Source organism: Rhinatrema bivittatum, chromosome 8 (genome assembly GCF_901001135.1).
Source record: "Rhinatrema bivittatum chromosome 8, aRhiBiv1.1, whole genome shotgun sequence".
Lineage (NCBI taxonomy): Eukaryota > Metazoa > Chordata > Amphibia > Gymnophiona > Rhinatrematidae > Rhinatrema > Rhinatrema bivittatum.
The window spans coordinates 183,105,803-183,127,329 of NC_042622.1; the positions used below are offsets into that span (position 1 = coordinate 183,105,803).

The following is a 21,527-nucleotide window of genomic DNA, read 5'->3' on the forward strand; positions in this document are numbered from 1 at the left end:
CTTACATGACAGGATGAATGGTCTGGGTCAACTGAAGAACCAGAGAGGACTGGAGAAACTGAATGTCCCCCATGCGAGCATATGTTAAAATCCGCTTACATATGTGCATTTAAACCAGGCAAAGTCCTATGGAAGATACACAAAGTAGGTTTGCTAGAGTAAACTCTTAAAATTAGAGACGTACTTACATGCGATAGACATATTTTTAAATTGTGCGTGCAAAACTTAAGCTGGAATTTTATTTCCACTTGTGTGCCAATACACGTGTATGGGTGCACAACAACTAGTTTTTTAATATTTAGATTTTTATATTCCGCTTTTCACACTTCAAAGCAGATTACATTCGGGTACTATAGGTGTTTTCCTATTCCCAGAGTTCTCTGATTTTTGTTTCAGATCAGTTACCTGTAATTTTCCTAGTGTCCTTGGTCCTTCTAACTGAAAGAGTAAATAACCATAGCCTCTACCTATTCTACCCTACTCAGTTTTTTATAAACCTTTTAATGCCTTCTGTCGCCTCTTTAAACTGAAGAGCTTGAACCAATTTAGCTTCTCTTCTTAAAGGGAGCCGTTATCTGTTTTGTTGCCCTTCTGTGTACCCTTTGTAATTCCATTATCGCCTTTTTGAGATGGGACAACCAGAATGTCACAGTACTCGAGGTGTGGTCGCATCAATAGATTTATAGAGGCATTATGATAGTCTCAGGTTTGTTCTCCATTGCTTTTTTTTTATATATAATATCTTTGATTAGTTATCATGTACATTAATAAACAACAAAAGGTTTATTCTGAACATTAAAAAGAAATATAACAGGTATAAATCTTAATAGGATTTACCATTATCATAAACAGAATTCTAACCCACTTTTTGGGGGGATGAAATAAGTAATAAAAAGGCAAATAAGACATTGACAATTGCAGCTGTAAACTATACAGTGATTACCATACCCTGCTAAGTATCTTGATCCCTGGTAACCACTGGAGATTTGTTATTCAAAAGTCTCCAAATGAGCTGGATCAAGGAACACATACGATTTCCCTTGGTAAGTTACTAAGCACTTAAAAGGAAATTTAAGGAAAAATCTTACGCTACTTATGAGAGAGAATTTTCTATGAAGCTGTGCTTCATGGGAGCCATCTGGATAAACAAAAACCTTTTACCACAAAATTCTATGGATTTAAATTTGAAAATATTGTTTAAAAATTAAATCCTTATCCATATGTTACAAAACTAACCAAGGTAGTTCTTTTAGATATGTCCTGGGGAAACTCTGATACATCAAGCCTATCATTTGAAACTAAATTATCAAAGCTCCCCCCTCAGGGCCCTGTATACACTCAAATTCTGGAAGGTAATAACTTAATTTCTTTATCATGAGCAATTTGTAAAACTTCACATGTATATTTCCTAAGCAACTCTATAGATGACCAGCTTTTCGGAAAATTCATAAATCTTAAGTTTTTATCTCATAACATTATCAAGTTGCTCAATTCTATTATGTAGAAATAAGCTATCTTTTTGATATTTGATGCAAAAACAGATTGTATATTAGTGGTCTGGTTAATGATTGCCATTTGCCCCTCTATCGACAGCTACTCTGTGTTCCAAGTCCAAAAGCTTATTTGAGGCTTTTATAGAATAATCACATAATTGAGAGACAGGTTGGGATAAAGCAGCCTCCATCCGTGAGACTACTCTCCAAATTCTCTTAAAATTACATTCTCTGGTTCTTCCAGATTACCTGGTAAATAACTTATTCTCTAAAGTCTGAATAACTGGTTTAGAAATCGGGACCATTAATCCAACCTTTTAATTTTCCAGATGCTGATGAGCATTAGTCAGGATAGCCAAATCCATGACCCTGAGCAATTGGAGTGCTTGTAGAAGTTGATACAAGTTGGGTCACCAAGCCCATTAAACCTACATTGGAAGAGGTCCCAGGTGACTCCAAATGAGGTGCAGGGGGAGGAGTCCTACCACCCATACTCACCTGAAATTCCAGTTTCTTCCACTTCACTGTTCTCCCTAGGAGAACTGTTCTTGTAAAATGATGGTCTAAAGGTCCAGTAATGGGTAGAGTTGCTTGGGGAGTTGGAAAAAAACTTCCCCTTTCTTTCCCCCCCCCCCCCATACCGACAAAGGGAGAAAATCATCAGAAGGGGCGCACCCCTTTGGTGCGTGGCTTCGGCACACCGCTTAAGTCCTGTTGAGCACAGGACCCCAGATGACCACCTCCGTGTCTGATAAGACAATCTTCCCCCCCCCCCCTCCATTGCTCTTCAAATAATTCCAGTCATTCATTTTTTGTTTTTTTTTTTAACCACCACCTTGCATTATGTTGAGGATGTCAACATATTTGTCCACAGTGATGCCAATATCCTTTCCTGCTAATATGGAGCTCATCCTAACTATATTACATTATGCTTATTTTCCCCTATGTACATCTCTTTGCACATATCATTGTCAAATTTTGTCTATTTAAACTTCCAATTCTTGGAATCTACCAAGGTCCTGCAGTTCCTCACAATCTGCTTGTGTTAACTGTTTTGAATGTTTGTCATCTGCAAATTTGCTCACCTCACTCAGTGCTCCCTTTTCTAAGTCGTTAAGTTAAACAATACAGGTCACAGGACAGATTCTTGAGGTAATCCACTATTTACCTCTTTCAGGGGCTGATGCAATAAGATGCAGGCTAAAACAAGCCCTAGTACTGAGCGCCCATTCTCCTAATGTGTGCACAGCCACGTCTCCTGGGTGTCCGATTCGATATTTAAATGAGCTTCTGCGGTAAAAAGGATGCACTAGGGAAGAATTGTCTCTTGCACTCATACATTGGGTGCCCACAATTGCAATGGGCACTTAATATGAGCATCCATTTTATCGTGCTTCAAGTCACTTTTGTCCAGTATACACACACAATGGCAAGGGGTGAAATCGGCCTGAAGTGTCTATGGTGCATGTGTATTGTGCTTTCAGAAATCTTTTTTTTTCCCCATCAAGCCATTGTATTATACCACTATTCTTAAACACCACAAGCAGATTTAAGTATTTCAGTGATACTAAGTAGGAGGGACTAGAGAGGACTTTTTTTTTAAACTTCTCCTGAGCCCTTGACTCATGGATTAACTTAACGCCACCTCCGAGACTGGAGTTAAATTTGCCACATTAGAAAGTATGCAATGGGCACCTAATTTTATTTTTTTTTGGGGGGGGGGGATAACAGCTAATAGTGTCATATATGCTGAGCGCTATCGTCTTATGCGTTTGGCCGTGCGTTTTGGACGCACTAATCTCCTTATTTCCTAGCGTGTAGCCAGATGGACTCAGGACCCGTGGGTTATGCTCCCCTGCCAGCAGATGGAAACAGTCAGATTTCAAAACTGACATTGCCCAACATAAGAAAATGCCATACTGGGTCAGACCAAGGGTCCATCAAGCCCAGCATCCTGTTTCCAACAGTGGCCAATCCAGGCCATAAGAACCTGGTAAGTACCCAAAAACTAAGTCTATTCCATGTAACCATTGCTAATGGCAGTGGCTATTCTCTAAGTGAACTTAATAGCAGGTAATGGACTTCTCCTCCAAGAACTTATCCAATCCTTTTTAAACACAGCTATACTAACTGCACTAACCACATCCTCTGGCAACAAATTCCAGAGTTTAATTGTGCGTTGAGTAAAAAAGAACTTTCTCCGATTAGTTTTAAATGTGCCCCATGCTAACTTCATGGAGTGCCCCCTAGTCTTTCTATTATCCGAAAGAGTAAATAACAGATTCACATCTACCCGTTCTAGACCTCTCATGATTTTAAACACCTCTATCATATCCCCCCTCAGTCGTCTCTTCTCCAAGCTGAAAAGTCCTAACCTCTTTAGTCTTTCCTCATAGAGGAGCTGTTCCATTCCCCTTATCATTTTGGTAGCCCTTCTCTGTACCTTCTCCATCGCAATTATATCTTTTTTTGAGATGCGGCAACCAGAATTGTACACAGTATTCAAGGTGCGGTCTCACCATGGAGCGATATAGAGGCATTATGACATTTTCCATTTTATTCTGCATCTGTATTGTCCTCAGCCCTTCAGTATTTCTCCATCTCCAGCAGATGGTGGGTGTAACTCTTTCTATGGAGATTGCTGTACTTTTTTGGACAGAGAAATTCTACATTTTAAATTGGAGAAAAAAATTGAACCCTGCTCTACTGCGGTGATAGCTAAAGGTCCCTCCTCCAGTTGAGAAATCCTGAGGCGATTTTCAGAGATCCCTCAGGTGTGCCTTGATTCTGTAGCCGGTTCCCAGCATGCTGAACGGCAGCAGGTGCAGGAAGCCGAGCGTGGTGGTGACGGGGAAAAGCCCTCTTCCCCCCCCCCCCCCCTCCCCCACAGCCAGAGACCGTTTCTGTACTCAACTGGTACACAGAGCCCAGGTATGTTTAAAAAAAATAAAATAAAGTTGCCTCCAGATTCAGAGATGTTGGAGGGGTTTTCAGTAAGCGCTGTACCGATTGTTGTTCCTGATCCTGTTGGGACAAAGGGAAGTAGGCTCTCAAACGGGTTGAGCACTGGCCCTAGTGTGCTAGAACTCGCTTTAGGATAGGTTGACACACCACGTGGTAGGCCGCGGCAGTGCTATCTTGCATGCATCTTTGTACATACTGTATTGCTCTCCATAGACCATTGGTATGCGCAGTGCGTCAGCTCTGTGCACATGCTACACTCATAATGCCTCACATGTACATGTGCGCACAACCTACTAAGCACAGAATACAGGTAAAGCCGGGCGCACAGGCTGTGCGTGTGCCTCGCCACGTCCCACCTAGGCACCCAAAATCTGTGCGCATAAAATCTTAAACACAAGCCGATAGCACGCACAGTTACTGCTGCCATTGGCTGTGGCAGCCAAGAAACATAAGCACCTTTTGTCTCTGCGCTGCTTGTCATATTAGGCCTTCACAGTCTGACCTGGTTTCCAACTTCTATCAGCACTATGAGGAAGCCTAGGGAAAACTGGCATCCTCAGACTTTGCTAAGCCCAGCTCCTTCCATTCAGTGGATGGGTCAGCCACAGTCTTAACTGGAAGTACCCCGGATCTGAGTACCCCCGTGACTGGGTCATCCATGGGAGAGGGAAATTCAGCGGCGCCTATCCCAGTACCTCCTGGGCTAGGCAAGGATCCAGCTGCCTTCTCTTGGATGGAATTTTTCCAGGGCCTTCAAACCATCTTACAGGTGCAGTCTGCTACCTCATCTGCCCCTGTCAGGATGGAACCTCAGCTGGTAAGCCCTTCCAGTCCTATCGGCAGACCTAGAGGCATGCCCTGCCTCACCAAGGGTATCCCTGGCAAGGACGAAGAGAATTCGGATCCTTGGAAGATGGGGGGAAATTCCCCCTGCCTTAGAACCATATCGGACCATGTTAAGGTTTTTCCATAGAGATGAATTGCCGGCCCTAGTTTCCCAGACCCTGAAGATGCTGGGAGTACCTGGGGCAGAGACTGACGGAACCAAAGAAGAATCCCATTCTGATTTTTCCCATAGAAAGCCTCTTGCTAATTTCCAGTACTGGAAGCCATCCAGGATGAGAGTTAGAAGCTCTATACCCACTGGATCCGGCAGTGAGAGAACACTTGCATTTCCCTAAAGTGGATGCGCTGGTCGGTGCCGTCTCTAAGTGAACAACTATCCCAGTGGAGGGAGAAGCGGCCTTAAAGGATGTGCACAACAAACAGATGGCGTCCATCCTTAAACCAGCCTTTGACACAGTAGCAATGACCTTAGATTGCTTCTTGTTGTGCCCTGGTAGCTCGTTCGTGCCTGCTCCTCTCTCAGGAGGTGGATGACTCTGACTTCCAAAGCAGTTATGGAACTAGTCACCTCTTTTTAGCTTGTATGGGCTTGGATCCTAGCCAGAGGAGTGGCCTCAGTGGAGGCAGCCAGAAGACAGCTATGGCTGCATAATTGGTTAGCAGATGCAATCTCCGAGGCAGATCTTACAAAGATGCCCTTTAAAGGATCACTCCTTTTTGGAAGCAAATTGGGGAAAAGCTGGCCAGTAAATGGGGCGAATCTCTAGTTCCCTAGCTACCAGAAGATGAGAGCAGTTACAGCGCCCCTTGCCTATGAGGGGTCTATCCAGGGGTTCTCAATGCTTTCGCCCCTACAGAAACTCAACATTTCAGAAGTCTCGGCCCTTTGGGAGTTCAGTCCTTTCGTAGTCAACAGCCAAAGAGATGCAAGCTTGGGTTCAGGTTCATCCTGATTTCCCCCCCCCCCCCCCCCACCAATGAAATTTTGCTGACCCTCAGAATGAGGAGATAAGGGGGTTGACTGTCCTTAGTCTACCAGCAGTGCGTCGATCACTCACTTCAGACAAATGGGTACTGGAGGTCATTGGAGAACGATATTCATGATGTCTCCTTGCCACTCCCAGGACAAGAAGCAGCTAGTGGAGGCTACTCTTTTTTTTTTTTTTTTTTTTTTTTTTTTTTTAAAGTTCCTCAGAATGATGGCTATAATCCTAGTACCTGTGCTCCAGGAAAATACGGGGCATTATTCCATCTATTTCATTGTATCTGAGAAGGAAAGGAAAGGAACAGTCTCTTCCATTTGAATGTCAACAGATTTTTGGTGCAGTATCTGGAAGTTTCAGAACTGCTTGTTCTTCATGGTGGAAGGAACCAGGGCGAACCAGCTTTGTGGGTTACCATAGCCTATGTGGAGACAGGAAAGCCATTACCTTCTCGGGTTAAAGCTCATTCCACTAGGGCTCAGGTAGTCTCATGGGTGGAAGTCAGACTGCTGTCTCTTGTTAATATCTGCAGAGCGGTGCCGTGGTCCTCCTTGCACACCTTCTCCGGGTTCTTTCACCTGGACGTACAGGCCTGAGAGGATGCAGCCTTGCAAGGGTGGTGTTAACCAGGACATGGGCTGCCTCTTGCCCCGATCAGGAGTAGCTTTTGTACATCCCATTGGTCCTGAGTCCATCTGGCTGCACACTAGGAAATGGAGAAATTATTTACCTGATAATTTTGTTTTCCTTGGTGTAGACTGATGGACTTGGCACCATTCTTGGGCAGGATGCGAAGGATTTGCCTGTGGAGTGGATATCTAGTCTAAGATTATGGGTAAACAGTCATCTGCTCCCTAGATAAGGGCATCTATATTCTTACTGGGTTTCAGTGTTTGAGTACAGTTATGCATTTCCATTTTAATCAAGTTGTTTTCAATAGTATGTCCACAGTGGCTTTTGAAGAGAATACTGAAGGGCTGAGGTCACTGCAGGGTTGTATCTAGGGTGATGTCAGCTTTGAAATCTGACTCAGTCTCCATCTGCTGGTAGGGGAGCATAACCCATTGGTCCGGAGTCCATCTGTCTACACTAAGGAAAACAAAATCATCAGGTAAGTATTTTTTCCATTGCATTGGGTGCTAGTCTAGTGCACCCAAAACACAAACATGACATAGTAACACAGTAAAGGTTTACCTCATTCTCTGCATGAGGCATAGAATCAAAGGACAGCTGACTGCATTGCCTTAGAAATGTTGAAATCCTTAATACTCTAAAGTCTTATCCCATTTACAGCAGGGTCTGGGACACAGATTTAATTTTTATTAATTTTACTAATGCATGCATGGTGTGACATTGTCTGACAATTATTACACTGTCCAACCCATAAGGCAGTTTTATCAGAATTTTTTTGGACACATCACAATGCTTGCTTTTTCTTGATCATTTTGTGACAGTTTTTAAAAAAAAAAAAGAGGGCATGTGTTTACTGAGAATTTCTACTGCTGGTATGGTCTGTAAGAACGATCATTAAAACAGCCTTACAGAATTCATGTCGTTTTTTGTTTTTTTTTCATGCATTGCCTGTGGAAATACTTCCTTTTGGTCTGTGCAGGTATCTGGATATTTCTATATTGTGACCCTTAAGAGGCTCATGTTTTTTGTTTTATTTTAAAGTGTTTCCATTCAGTAAAATACTCAAAAACCATTGGTTATTTTCCCTCTATCAGGTAGTTCTTTCTCAGTCTTACTACTTTCAGCTACTGCAGAGCAGACCTAGATGAGACAGTGCAAACTGTATTTTTTCAAACCTTTAGCAGCTGCACATGTTCTGTATGAGGTCTTCCTCCTCTGAGGTAGAGAAAGGAGAAGAAAAAAAACAGCTTTGATTCCGACTATCTAAGAACTTTAACTGTGGAATATCTGGTAATATTTTGGCAACCTTCATTAGAAGGCATGATTATAAGCTAACCTGAGTTTGGGTGTATGCATACTATTTCCCTCCTTTGAAATCTTAGAGGAGTCATGTTAACTACTTAAAATAGTAATTTAGCTAAAATGTGGATTTGTTTTACAGTGCTGTGGATGTCAGTCAGAACATCACCAATTTAGGAAATACAAAGATTTCACGCCAGAACAGCGATGGCGGTCAGAAAAGTAAACCTTGTGAACACACTATAGACTGTGGAGATCTAGTGTGGAGTTTGGCCTTTGGTTCTTCAGTGCCTGAGAAACAAAGTCGTTGTGTGAATATAGAATGGCATCGATTCAAGTTTGGTCAGGATCAGCTCCTGCTTGCAACAGGCTTGAACAACGGACGTATCAAAATCTGGGATGTGTACACAGGTAAAAGACATTGGTTAATCTGCCGGAGTATGTTTCCATAGGGAATGTTCAGTGCAGTAACTAAAGGTGACCTTGACTTAACCATTATCAGGGTAGGCTCCTGGTTCTGGTATATTTCATGCTTTATTTTCTCGCTTTTAATCCACTTTTTTCTTTGATTCTTTTTGGTACGGAGACTTGAGAACACTTTGGTCTTCCTTGAAGTAAGACCTTTATGGTTGGGATACTTCTTGAATAGTTGTGATCTTCTTTTTAGTAAGACAAATGAAATAATGAAACACAAACTGACATGGAGACTTCCTTCTTCAGATTACTGGAGACGGAGTTTTGTAGCTGCAAGCTTCGGGGTCTCTACCTTTATTACTCCTATATAAATCTATTTTATATGACTGAAAAGGACCCCAATTGCCTCTCCACCTGCCATCATCTTCAGTTTACAACTTTTTACAGCTAAAATGAACGTCCAATAGTTTACTTGTATATTCAGATATCATCCTTGGGTCATTTCTGTACTCTCCAATTGAAGAGCGATTCTGAACTGTTAGTCCTAAATGCATCTGTTTTTTTACTTAAGCTCTTGCCTAGTTTGACATTTTACTCCTGAATCTCTATATGTATCTTGAGTTACAGTATCTGCATGTTGGGCTTGAGCATCCTTCCATTCATTCTTTGTTTAGACATGTTTGCCAGACAAAACATTAGGAGCCCTCCCCATCAGCATTTTTTTTGCAAAGGAGTTGGAGAAAATGTATTTAAACTACATTGCAATAGAAGAAACTTGTTAAGCTCTGCTATTATCTCTTGCCACAAACGTAAAACTCATATCTTTAGCTACAGTTTATTTCCCAACTCGAGGGAAATCCTAAGCAGTGTAGAGTCAGTATTCAGGCTTCATTGCACAGAGCATGGTCTGCAGTAGAATGGCCATCTCAAGAGCTTTTACTACATTTAGTAGTTTAAATTTATAAACCACCTAACACGGTTAGGCCTAGGCAGTGAACACAATTACATACATAAAAAAACAAATATAAAACACAATTATCAACAGTAAATGCCAGAATAAAATGAGTTAGAACTTATTAAAGTTAAAACACCCAAACACAAAGGTTTTAAGTAAATAAAATCTTTCATTTGTTTTTTGAATTGGTTGTGAATCACATTCTGATTTCTATAGGAAGGGAGTTACATAAGGTGGTTGCAACATTCACGAGTGATGAAGCTTGGCTTTTTTGGGAGATGGAATCTCCAGTAAGCCTCTCTGTAAAGAGCACAGAAGCCTACATTGTTAGATTTAAACTATATTTTCATTGTAGTGTGTTGGAAAATTCAACTGGGTTGTGCAATTGTTAGGTTAATTAATCATTGACTGAGTAGCAACTCTTAATACATGTAGGTCTTGAGGCTGGTCCTGCAGCTCTTTCAGTGATTGGGTAGTAGGACTGGAATTTCATCAGCAGCTGACCCAAGCCAATGTTCTATTTTTTGTGAATGACCAGGTTTAAAATAGCTTTGAGGCAAAAGGTTATCTGCAATAAGTGTAGCTTCTAATACTGTTAGCTGGCTTACACTGGAGAATAAAGAAACTGATAACACATTATTCCTTCAATACTGTTATAGGTAAACTTCTCCTCAACCTAATGGATCATACAGAAGTGGTTAGAGATCTAACCTTTGCTCCAGATGGCAGCCTTATTTTAGTGTCTGCATCAAGGGATAAAACTCTGAGAGTCTGGGATTTAAAAGATGATGGTATGTTTTGAAAATTCAGCTTTCATTTTCTGTTATCACCAGAATACTGATACTATTGACTGTTGCTCTTTCTTTGCTTCACTGATGACTTGCTGTTAATAACCAGAGATGCTGGATCTTCTCATTTTATTGGCTTTCCAACATGTCTTCCCACACCCTAACTAACAATGTTGCTGCTCTGTGGAGTATGTAATGACCAGATTGAATTGAGCACTACATCTAAGTCAGAGAAAAGGAAAGCTCAATCAAATGCACTGCCAGCCCATGCTCAAAACTCATTTGTTTTTACTGTTTTGTACAGGCTTTAATCAGTTGTAAATATTTGGCAAAATTTCCTATACAGTCTGAAATATTAGCTTGCTCAGTAGAAATGGAAAGTGCACATAGAACCTTCTGGGCTTCTTTATTGTGCTTCTAGGTAACAGTCCTAAAATACATTGGCGAGTCTGCAACTCGGCAAGATAAAAACCAGGCTTTTTTTTCCCCTCCGTTTTAGGCAACATGATGAAAGTGCTGAGGGGGCACCAGAACTGGGTCTACTGTTGTGCTTTCTCCCCTGATTCTTCCATCTTGTGCTCAGTTGGAGCTGGCAAAGCAGTAGGTGTCGAAGTTCCTTGTTCCTATTGTTTTTTGTGTAATGTCAGATATTCAGAATGAATCTAAAATCATTGAAAGCTCGTGCTCGGTGTCATGAACATTTGAATGCATCTTTTTCTGATTTATATAATAAAGCATTGCATGAATAGAATATAGCCCAGTGGGACTACTTGGTATGGATTATGATTTACAATAACTTGCTCTTAAAACAAAGGAAATGTTTTCAAAAACATCCTTTTGAGAAATCTGGTTTTATGCTTACGCATCTGTCTATTGCGTAAATCAGGAAGGTGAGCTATCTTTAAAGTCATCTTGGTGATCAGCTTCCTTTCCACTCTTGATGGCACCTCCTCATTACTGTACAACAGTCAGCTGAGTTGCTCCTGACTTGAGTTGATTAAACAAAACACCCCCCCCCAAAAATATAACTTGTAATGCACATTCTAATTGGATTGGCAATGTAGTTTCAGTAAACAATGAGAACTAAAGCTTAGCTTGGTTTGGTTTCATCTGATTTTTTTTCATATTGGTGAAAGCTAAAATCAGTGAGTACATCTTCCACAGTCAGCTGTAGCTGTTAAAGCAATGGTACTAGCTAGTCTTTAAAAAAAAAAAAAAAGTGCTTGTTTGGTTCTCCCTCTCCCCTCGAAACAAAAGGAATCTGCTTTCTTTTCTGATCGTACCTCCTGGACTTTTCAAGAAAATCCATCTCTGTAGCCTGTATTCGTTATTGACTGACCACTCTATATATTATTGCTTTCCATGTGGTGGTACCAGGCTGGATTCTAAGGATGCAGCCTTCCCTGCTCCCTTCCACCGTTACGTTCATGTATCTAAAATAGGATCGTCTCGATAAGCAGAGCTGTCCAAAACTTGACCACTCCTGGAGTAATTCAATAATCGTGCCTCCTGCACAGTTTGGGGGCAGAGGGGGAACCACTTACTAGTACCTCTGCTTCAACACACATGATGGTAGCTACTTGTCCATCTAAGCAGAAATTGATTGTCATAGATAAACGTTTTAGAGTACTATAAAGATACTGGTCTATTAATTTTGACTAGTCTTTAATGTAACCATTAAAAGTAATGCTATTGGAACTGATACGCCATAGCACTTTTTTTTGAATTAAACGCTGTAAGAAAAAAAAAGCAGTGAGTGATAGGAAAGAAAACAAAGAGTTAGAATTAAAAACAAAGCAGATCTGGATATGTGTAAATTCATATTTGTGAATCTAGTGATTTTTATTTTTTATTTTTGTGTGTTTTCCATAAGCTTCTTGCTTTCCCCTGTCACAGGTGGTGGCAGCAATATGGTTGTGATTGAGGTTAAGCTGGCACCACACAGGCGCACAGTGGTGTTAGCTGGGCAGAAAGAGTGGCATCTCCGGCTACCAAGGCTGGGGACGAACTTTGCCATAGGACGAAGTTAACCTTGCGTTGGGCTGCAGGGTGTACTGTACGTACGCAGGTGCTGGTTGATGTCCACTTTTCTGCATTTCTTGCATTTCTTTTCTATCTGTATATTTTGTTTTAGTTAAATCCTCTTATTAACTCCTTTAATGTAATCTGTTTAATTTATTTTAGTTTCCAGATGTTTATGGCATAATATAGGCTTAAGATTTCTATAGATGTAAATAGTTTGTGGTTGTTTTCATGTCTGAGGAAGTCATTGTACTAAAAGAATAAAAGGGAGGAGGGGGGTTAGACTTTGCTGGGAAAAAAATTGCTTGCAGTGTGACTTGGTACTCGTTGCTTTTTTTTTTTAATCATTGAGGCAACGACCATTTGTGAAATGTACATATTTCACAAAGAGCCCGTGCATGAAATCAATAAAACATAATTTCATGTATATATAGGCAGCTCTTCACACCTTTAAATCTTATAAATCAGTTTAGTACCGAAAAGCATAGCTCATGCAGCTTAAATATTTTTTCAAACATTTTTAATGTTTTGGTTTTTTTTACTGCTAATGCTGTAAGCTTCAAATGACCAGCTTAAAATAGTTATGTTAAATGAGTAACTTGGGTTAAGCATAGATCTGTAGTAGCTTTTTTTAAGAATGAGCATCTAAGTTACAATGTAGATCTTATTTGCCAAAAGTATTGTATTTTTTTTTTCTTTTGGCTGTCAAATTCTCTTTTCTTGCAGTATCTGTTTCTCTTCCTAGGCTCACGTGGGTGACCCAAGTCTAATGTAAACAAGTGAACTTAATCTCTCAAAGGCGCTACCACTGGAGTAACAATATGTTAACTTTTTACATTTTCTGTTTGTATATCTTATTTTCACTTCTTGGTAGTTATTGAAACCAGGGTTGTAGTGCTTAACCCTGCTATATATAATTTTTTTTATTTTGTTCTTTTTCATTTAAAATTAATTTTTGAAGTCTATGGCATTCTGTATCTAAATATATAGAAATATATACATATTCATGGTTAATTATATATATTTTAAATATATCTTTGTGTGTAACATTTTAACAACCAGTTAATATGCATGATTTTGCTTTAACTTTTTTTTTATATTGCTTTAAATTAGTTGGGTATGACACTGAGCATATACCTTAATTCCTGTAATTTGATAATGCTTGATTAAATATAATCCTAACTAGCATTAGCTGTCAGTCAGATTTACTGTTTGCAAAGTATTGCTGTGCTCTCCAGGAGTAGAACTATAACCCAGCTGCTTTTAATTGCAGGTGTTTCTTTGGGATATGGATAAATACACCATGATCCGTAAACTTGATGGGCACCACAATGACGTAGTAGCTTGTGAGTTTTCTCCTGATGGCGCCTTGTTGGCTACTGCATCTTACGATACCAGAATTTATATCTGGGATCCTCACATGGGAACCATTCTCTTAGAATTTGGGTAAGATATTCCTTTGTCTTCTGTATCTGACTTCTGCTGTTTGAACACCACTGGATGTGGCCAGTAATTGATTGGTATTTACATTGCATGTTTTGTCATCCTTAGATATTTTGAGATTTTATTTTTGAGGGGTGTTACGTTGTGATGTGTATTTGCTTTTTTTTCAGTTTAATTTATCTGTGACACAGCATTAACTCTGGATCTATGTTCCCTGAATTTCTCATATGAGAAATTACTGTATTTTTCGCTCCATAAGACGCACTTTTTCCCCCAAAAGTGGGGGGAAAATGTCTGTGCGTCTTATGGAGCAAATATAAAAAAAAAATTAAGTCTAACAAAACCCCCGCCCCCCAGACCTTCCAAATTAATTTACTTAACCCCCCCCCCAAAGACCTGCCATAAGAACCTGGTGGTCCAGCGGGGGTCAGGGAGTAATCTCCTGGACTTGTGCCGTCGGCTGCCAGCAATCAAAATGGCGCCGACGGCCCTTTGCCCTTACTATGTCACTGGGGTCGACAAATGCCAGCGGTAGCCCCTCTGACATAGTAAGGGCAAAGGGCCGTTGGTGCCATTTTGATTGCTGGCAGCCGATGGCCCAAGCCCAGGAGATCGCTCCCGGACCCCCGCTGGACCACCAGGGACTTTGGCAGGTCTGGGGGGGGGGGGGGGGGTTCAGGAGGGTGGGGGGGTGGGTTTTTGTTTTTTTTTGGGAGGGGGTTCCCCACAGAATTAGAAAAGATTTCTGATCTGGGGAATGGACCGAAATGGCCCTCCCCAGACCTAAAAACAAAATGGGGAGAAAAAAATGTTATGCACTCCCCTAATTTGCTCCATAAGACTCACAGACGCCCAGGGACAGAGCCAGTTGAGCACAAATTTTTTTTTTTTTATTTTCCCCCTCTGAATCCTAGGTGCGTCTTATGGAGCAAAAAATACGGTAACTGTTTGGGTTACACTTGTGTGCCTATCAAATAATAGACTCCCTTTTTTTTTTTTTTAAACTCTGCAGTCATCTCTTTCCTGCTCCGACACCAATTTTTGCAGGTGGGGCCAATGGCACATGGGTGAGATCGGTGGCTTTCAGTCATGATGGAGTCCATATTGCAAGCCTTGCAGATGATAAGTAAGTACATCTTATGTGGCCAGTTAACAATTTTTAAAACATGTCCCTGACTCAGGAATCCAGCCATTGTCATGTATCTTTTTTTTTTTCTTTTAATGAGGGTTGGCTCGCTCTTTCTCCTCTTCCCTTCTATGATCAATTTTAGCCTCTGCTTCTTTTTCTCTTCTCCCTTTCTCACCTGTCCTTGTTGCTGCTCCCTTCTGTCCCATGAGCAGACTAACTGACACTGTCTACAAGCTCATAAACAGGCCGATACAGTATAGGCCACTCCAGAGCACACTGTTAACCCGCTTTTGGACGTGCGTTTTTGACACGCTAGCTGTACCCCTTATTCAGTAAGGGGTAATAGCGCGTCAAACGTGCATCCAAACCCCCCCCCCCCAAAAACTAATAGCGCCTGCAACATGCAAATGCACGTTGATGGCCCTATTAGTTATTCCTGCGCGATTCAGTAAGTAAAACGTGCACCCAAGCCGCACATTTTACTTTCAGAAATTAGCACCTACCCAAAGGTAGGTGTTAGTTTCTCTCAGCACCGGGAAAGTGTACAGAAAAGCAGTAAAAACTGCTTTTCTGTACACCTTCCGACTTAATATCATGGTGATATTAAGTCGGAGGTCCCAAAAGTTAAAAATAATAAAAATAAATGTAAAATCTGCTTGTGGGTTGGAAGACGGACGCTCAATTTTGCCGACGTCCGGTTCCGAACCCTTGGCTGTCAACGGGTTTGAGAACAGACACTGGCAAAATTGAGCGTTGGCTGTCAAACCCGCTGACAGCCACCGCTCCTGTCCAAAAAGAGACGCGGGCCCTAATTTGAATAATTTTTTTTTCTGAATCACGCGCACAGGAGAGTGGCCTGTGTGTGTGCCAGGAGCTCTCCCGCAAATTTTACTGTATCGGCCTGAAAACTAGATAATTGGGCAACATAGCAGTTGGTTATCTTGTAGAGACCTTTTGGATTTTAGTATGTTTATGAACAGCACATCCAAGCTAGCAGGCAAAATAAGAATATACAAGAGCATGAGACTTGTCATGAGAGAAGCTTCCTATGGATAGTCCAATGGTGTGGCTTGCAAGAAGAGGAAGGAGCACTGTTCAGATAGGGGAAGGTTTTTTTTTGTCTCTGGAATTGAGCAATATCACCTAGAGTACCCGAAAAAAAAAATGGGCGTATGCTTGTATAATCTGCTTGTAAAAGCATAACACTTTTTTTTTTCTCCCCCCAAAAATTCTCACTTTGGAATTGTGGGTTTGGATTCAGTTACTCACTTTCCAAACCTGAGCTTAAGAGGAGTTACATTCAGATACAGAAGGTTTACAATCCAAGTTGGTCTCTTAGGCAGTGGAGGATGAAGTGATTGCAAGATCACAAGGAGCATTTGTGGGAGAAGCCGGGTTTGAATGCTTGCATCCTTGGTTCTTAGCATGCTGCTGCCTTTAATCACTAGGTCATGCCACCCCTTTCTGACCACTAAAATGACTTTTACACTTTCTGTAAGTAGAACCCACCAGTTTCAGTGCACAGAAAAGGCTTTTGTTTTGGGCTATTTTAGTCCCAGCTTAAATTTCATGATCTGGTAGAATCCCCAGAGGTATTGCATTTCATGGTGGTCATGTGATAGCAATATACTCCTGCTCATCTTCCCCTTGTCCCAGGGAGGGGGAGCTGGTTCCTATCAGATAATAAAACTGGCCCTGGAAGCTTATCAGAGCACTACGATTCATCTGCATTTAATGCACAACAGAACTGTTAACACATCTCAGCCTTTCAGTCGATGCAATTTGAAAAATTTTCACAAAATAATTTCAAATTTCTTTGGTTCTAGTTTTATGAGGTTCTGGAGAATTGATAAAAATCACCCTGTAGAAGTTGCATCTTTGAACAAAGGACTCTGCTGTGCCTTTTCTACTGATGGCAGTGTTCTAGCTGCTGGGTAAGTATGAGAGGTGTCTAGTGTATTTTTCAGGGATCTCTACTTATTGGAGATGGGAGCTCTTACAATAGAACAATTTGAAGCCTAGAAAAGGATTTTGTGAAGGACATTAACTAGTGTATGATTTAATAAGTGCATGGAGCAGCCATACAGATCACTATATGTAGTACTTGTGCTTGGTTACTTTTTATGTAAATTTAGAAATGAGAATGAAATCTAAAGTTCAAACAAGAGCCTCAGATTTTTTTTCTTTTAAATGAGGAGACATTGAAACATCTTAGAACATGTCTCCTTTTTATGAAATGCTGTGATTTCTATCTGGCCTTATTTCGTTGTTTGTTTTTTTTTTTTTGCCCTGTACACAGCACCCAAGATGGAAACGTGCACTTTTGGGCAACTCCAAAATATGTTTCCAGTCTTCAGCACATATGTCGCATGTCAATAAGACGAGTGATGAACACAGTTCAGCTGAAGAAACTGCATCTCCCTCCTAAGCTGAAGGAGTTTCTTTCTTACCAAATGTAGAGAATTGGCGAGCCACACGATGAAGCTATTGACACACCTTGTAGAAGACAAGAATGCAAAACTAAACATCTCCAGCATTTTGCAAGCTTTGAGCTTAAAGTATTACAAGCTATTCATTTGTCCATTTAAGTATTTAAAATACAGTATTTAAAATGTTACTGCACTTCTGATCATGAGAAGCTTTAAAACTGGTTTATTTATGAGAATACAGTGTTTCCAACACTATTAGTTCGCACTGAAGCTCAGACTTTCTCTATCCATGCAGCTGTGAAAACTTGTACATATTTGTAAGTTGCTTATGTTTTTTTTATATATAAATATCCAATATATGCCTTTTTATAGCTTTTGAAGGTTAGTGTCTGAATTTATTGTACATATTGCTTCATTTGAGCCTAGCTGCTGTAAAAGGAAGGATATTCTTGCATTGGCTTAAATGACTTTGCAGGAGAATTACTGACCTGAGTGCTCCATTGCTGTATTATATACCCTGGACATGTGCCCGGACAGTGGGAATTAGTAAGCAATCCAGGTAATCTGACCATAAGTAAATACATTTGAGTTTAGAAAAGCGTAGGATACTTTTTTTTTAAATGTTAATTAGGGAGTGGTATTGTTCAAAGCTTTTAGAAGGGTAAAATACAGTATACTGATTTCCCAGTACTTCTCTGAAGTGAGAGCTGCTGGCCTTAATTTCACATGCAAATATTAGATCCACAAATAAGGCATTAAGAAATCAACAAAACACAACCACAGAAAATATGCTTTAGTTGCTAGTGTTGGATAACTTCTATCTGACAGGTTATCATGTCGGTAGTGCACATTTTGGGAACTTTTTTATTAGTTTTTTTTTGTCTTTTGGTGGAGGGTCAATTATTGGTTAACTGCCAAAGATGAGCAAAACATTTGCTGTTGCCTTCTTTTAATCTGTACTTGCAGATATAATGACTGTATGCAGTGCATAAAATGCCTAGTTATATATTTTTGTTTAAAATTTGGGTTACAAAACCTATCAAAAATAAATTGTTTTTGAATTAGATATTTGACTTTTTTTAATTTGTGTAGCTTTCCTAATATATGGTGACAGGACTGATCCAGATAAACATTTTAAAGTTGAGCCACAAATATTCACTTTGTTAAAATCAGTTCTACATTTGAAGGCGTTTGTCTATTTAATTTCCCTAAACATAATGCCTAAAAAATGTTTAAACTAATCCTACAAGGAACATTCATTTCTTTTGGCCATAAGACAAGCAAGGAAATCTGGATTCTTGCAGAGTACCCCAGTGGTTGAAGGAAAGCCAGATCCCAGTCCCAGCAAACAAAACCCAACCTCTTGTATTTGAACATTTCACTAGCTGCTTATTCTGATTTTTTTCTTTGAAGATTATAGTTATAAGTTACTAATTGTAAATCAAAATATAAAACTCACAAACAAAAGACTGTGCAAATAGCTAAGATAAAACTAGTTATCAAACTGGAATTGTCCACAGATCAATTACAATCAGGTGAAGTAACAAAAATGTAAGAAAACTGAACAAATCAGTCAAGATAGGAAGTAGAATAACAAAACCCAAGCTAGAAGAAAATTATAACTGATCATTAAGCAGTATTAAAAAAAAAAAAAAAAAAAAAAAAAAAAAAAAAAAAAAACCACATAAAAATGAAACCAAAAAGAGCCAGAATCATTTTAGACTTAATTCTTAGTGGAATGCGAGAGGTAACAAGAGTGGCTGCTTGGCAGCAATGATCATAATGCGATCAAATTTGATCTAATAGAGGAAGGACATTTAAAGTAAATCTGCTAGCATTTAACTTTCAAAAGGGAGACTTTGATAAAATTATGAAAATAGAAAAAAAACCCTAAAGCCTTTTTTTGAATATATATGAAGGAGGTAGCCTGTGAGTCAGTTGGATCGTTAGATAATCAAGGGTTTAAAGGGGCATTTAGGAAAAACAAGGTAATAGCGGAAAGACTACATGAATTCTTTGCTTCAATGTTTACTGAAGATGAGGTTTGGGAGATAGCTGTGCTGGAAACTATTTAGTGGGAATGATTCGGAAGAACTGAAACAAATCATGGTAAACCTGGAAGATGTAATAGGGCAGATTGAGAAACTACAAGAGTAGCAAATCGCATGGACCAAATGGTTTACACACCAGAGTTCAGAAAATTTAAATTGCAGATCTATTGTTAGGTTACAAATTACTATCAAAATAGTCTATTGTACCTGAATATTGGTTTCACATTAGCCACCCTTCAATCTTTAAAAAGGGCTTCAGGGGTGATCTGAGAAGTTACAGACCAATCAGGCCAACTTTAGAATAGTTTCAAAGATTTTCTAGGCACTAAAGAATAAAATTACATAACAAATAGGCATCATTTAATCAGACACATCCACCATGGATTTACACTAAGGGAAGACTTGCCCCTTCAATCTACATTTTTTTTCAAGGAGTTAATAGATGTGGATAATAGTGATTTGGTGGGTACAGTGTATTTACATTTTCAGAAGGTGTTTGTCAAAGACTCCTGAGGAAACTGGAAAGTCATGGGTTAGAGGGCAATGCCTTATTGTACATTACAAACTGGTTAAAAGATAGGAAACAGGAGTAAATGGTCCATTTTCTCAATGGGAAAAGGTAAACAGTGGAGTGCCTCAAGGAACTGTACTGGGATTTGCACATTTTTAATATTTATAAATGACCTGGAAAAGGGAACCAGAAGTGAGGTGATCAAATTTGCAGATGACATAAAATTATTCAGAGTTGTGAAATCACAAACAGATTGTGAGAAATTACAGAAATACCTTGCAAGACTGGGAGAGGGGGCATCCAAATGGCAGATGACATGTAATGTGGACAAGTGTAAAGTGATGCACTTAAGGAAAAGTAACCCATCATGTTAAATTCCACATTAGGAGTTAACATCCAGGAAAAATCTGGGTGTCATCGTGGACAATATTTTGGAATCCTTGGCTCATTCTGTAACAGCGATCAAAAAGCAAACAATGTTAGGAATTATTAGGAAAAGAATGGAGAATGTCATAAGTCTTCATCCCTCCATGGTGAGACTGAATCTTGAGTACTGTGTGCCATTCTGGTTGCCACATCTCAGATATAGCTGAACTGGAAAAGGTATAGAGAAGGGTGACCAAGCTGTAAAATGGGATGAAACAAGTCCCCTATGAGTAAAGGCTAAAGAGGTTACAGCTCTTCAGTTTGGAGCAGAGGTGGCTGATTGTGGCAGGGGTATGGTAGAGATCTGTAAACTGAGAGGAATAGATTTGCTCTTATAAATTATACAAAAACTAGTTGGCACTCCATGAAGTTAATAAGTTACACTTAAAACAAATTGGAGACATTTTTTTTTTTACTCCACAATAAGCTCTGGAAATCATTGCCGCAGGTTGTGGTAAAGGCACAGATGGGTTAAAATGGTTTGGACAAATTCTTCGAGGAGAAGTCCATAAATTGTTAACCAGATGGACTTAGCAGCATGGAATCTGACTACTTTTTGGGATACTGCCAGATACATGGGACCTGGATTGGCCACTGTGGGGAAACAGGATACTGGCTTGATAGACCTTTGGTCTGACCCAGTATGGCAAGTCTTATGTAGGTTTAAATACATAGATACATGAAAAGGTACACTTATAAAGCTTATGTATATGCCTTCCTGAAAGATGGACTCGCGTCTCATCTCCCTATTCTGTTTTGAATTGCAGTGCATGTTCTCTCTCCCCCTCTACCTCTCCAGAAAGGTGGTGCTCCATCTTGGTGTCTTCAAAGGATTGATTTCTTTTGATTCACAATCAGATTTTAGAAATCTCATCAAATGGAGTGGTAGGAGGACAACTTTAAAAAAATAAAACAAATACCCAATAGGATTGGGGATCAGCTATTTTTCTCCATAATCTACTTGAAAATGGAATAGTGCCAAAGCAATCTCTCTGACGGGAGGCATGAAGCCATGACATTTAACTCAATTTTCCATGTAGACTTCTGCATTGCTACATCAAAATGGAGCCATCTCATGTTACATAGTTAATGATGGCAGATGATAACCTAAATGGTCCATCCCGTCTGCCCAGCCAAGGTG

At 39.9% G+C, this 21,527-nt stretch overlaps 1 protein-coding gene across 1 annotated transcript in view; it reads left to right on the top strand.

Moving 5' to 3' along the window:
* The window catches only part of WSB1 (WD repeat and SOCS box containing 1), a 30,677-nt gene extending 12,213 nt beyond the window's left edge, over positions 1 to 18,464 (top strand). Inside the window, exons 4-10 of the mRNA XM_029611956.1 lie at positions 8,361 to 8,629; positions 10,247 to 10,378; positions 10,875 to 10,975; positions 13,671 to 13,843; positions 14,853 to 14,966; positions 16,796 to 16,903; positions 17,269 to 18,464. Coding sequence (XP_029467816.1) covers positions 8,361 to 8,629; positions 10,247 to 10,378; positions 10,875 to 10,975; positions 13,671 to 13,843; positions 14,853 to 14,966; positions 16,796 to 16,903; positions 17,269 to 17,428 — 1,057 coding nt within the window. The 3' untranslated portion in view covers positions 17,429 to 18,464. The remainder of the gene's footprint in view (positions 1 to 8,360; positions 8,630 to 10,246; positions 10,379 to 10,874; positions 10,976 to 13,670; positions 13,844 to 14,852; positions 14,967 to 16,795; positions 16,904 to 17,268) is intronic.
* The last annotated feature ends 3,063 nt before the right edge of the window (positions 18,465 to 21,527 follow it).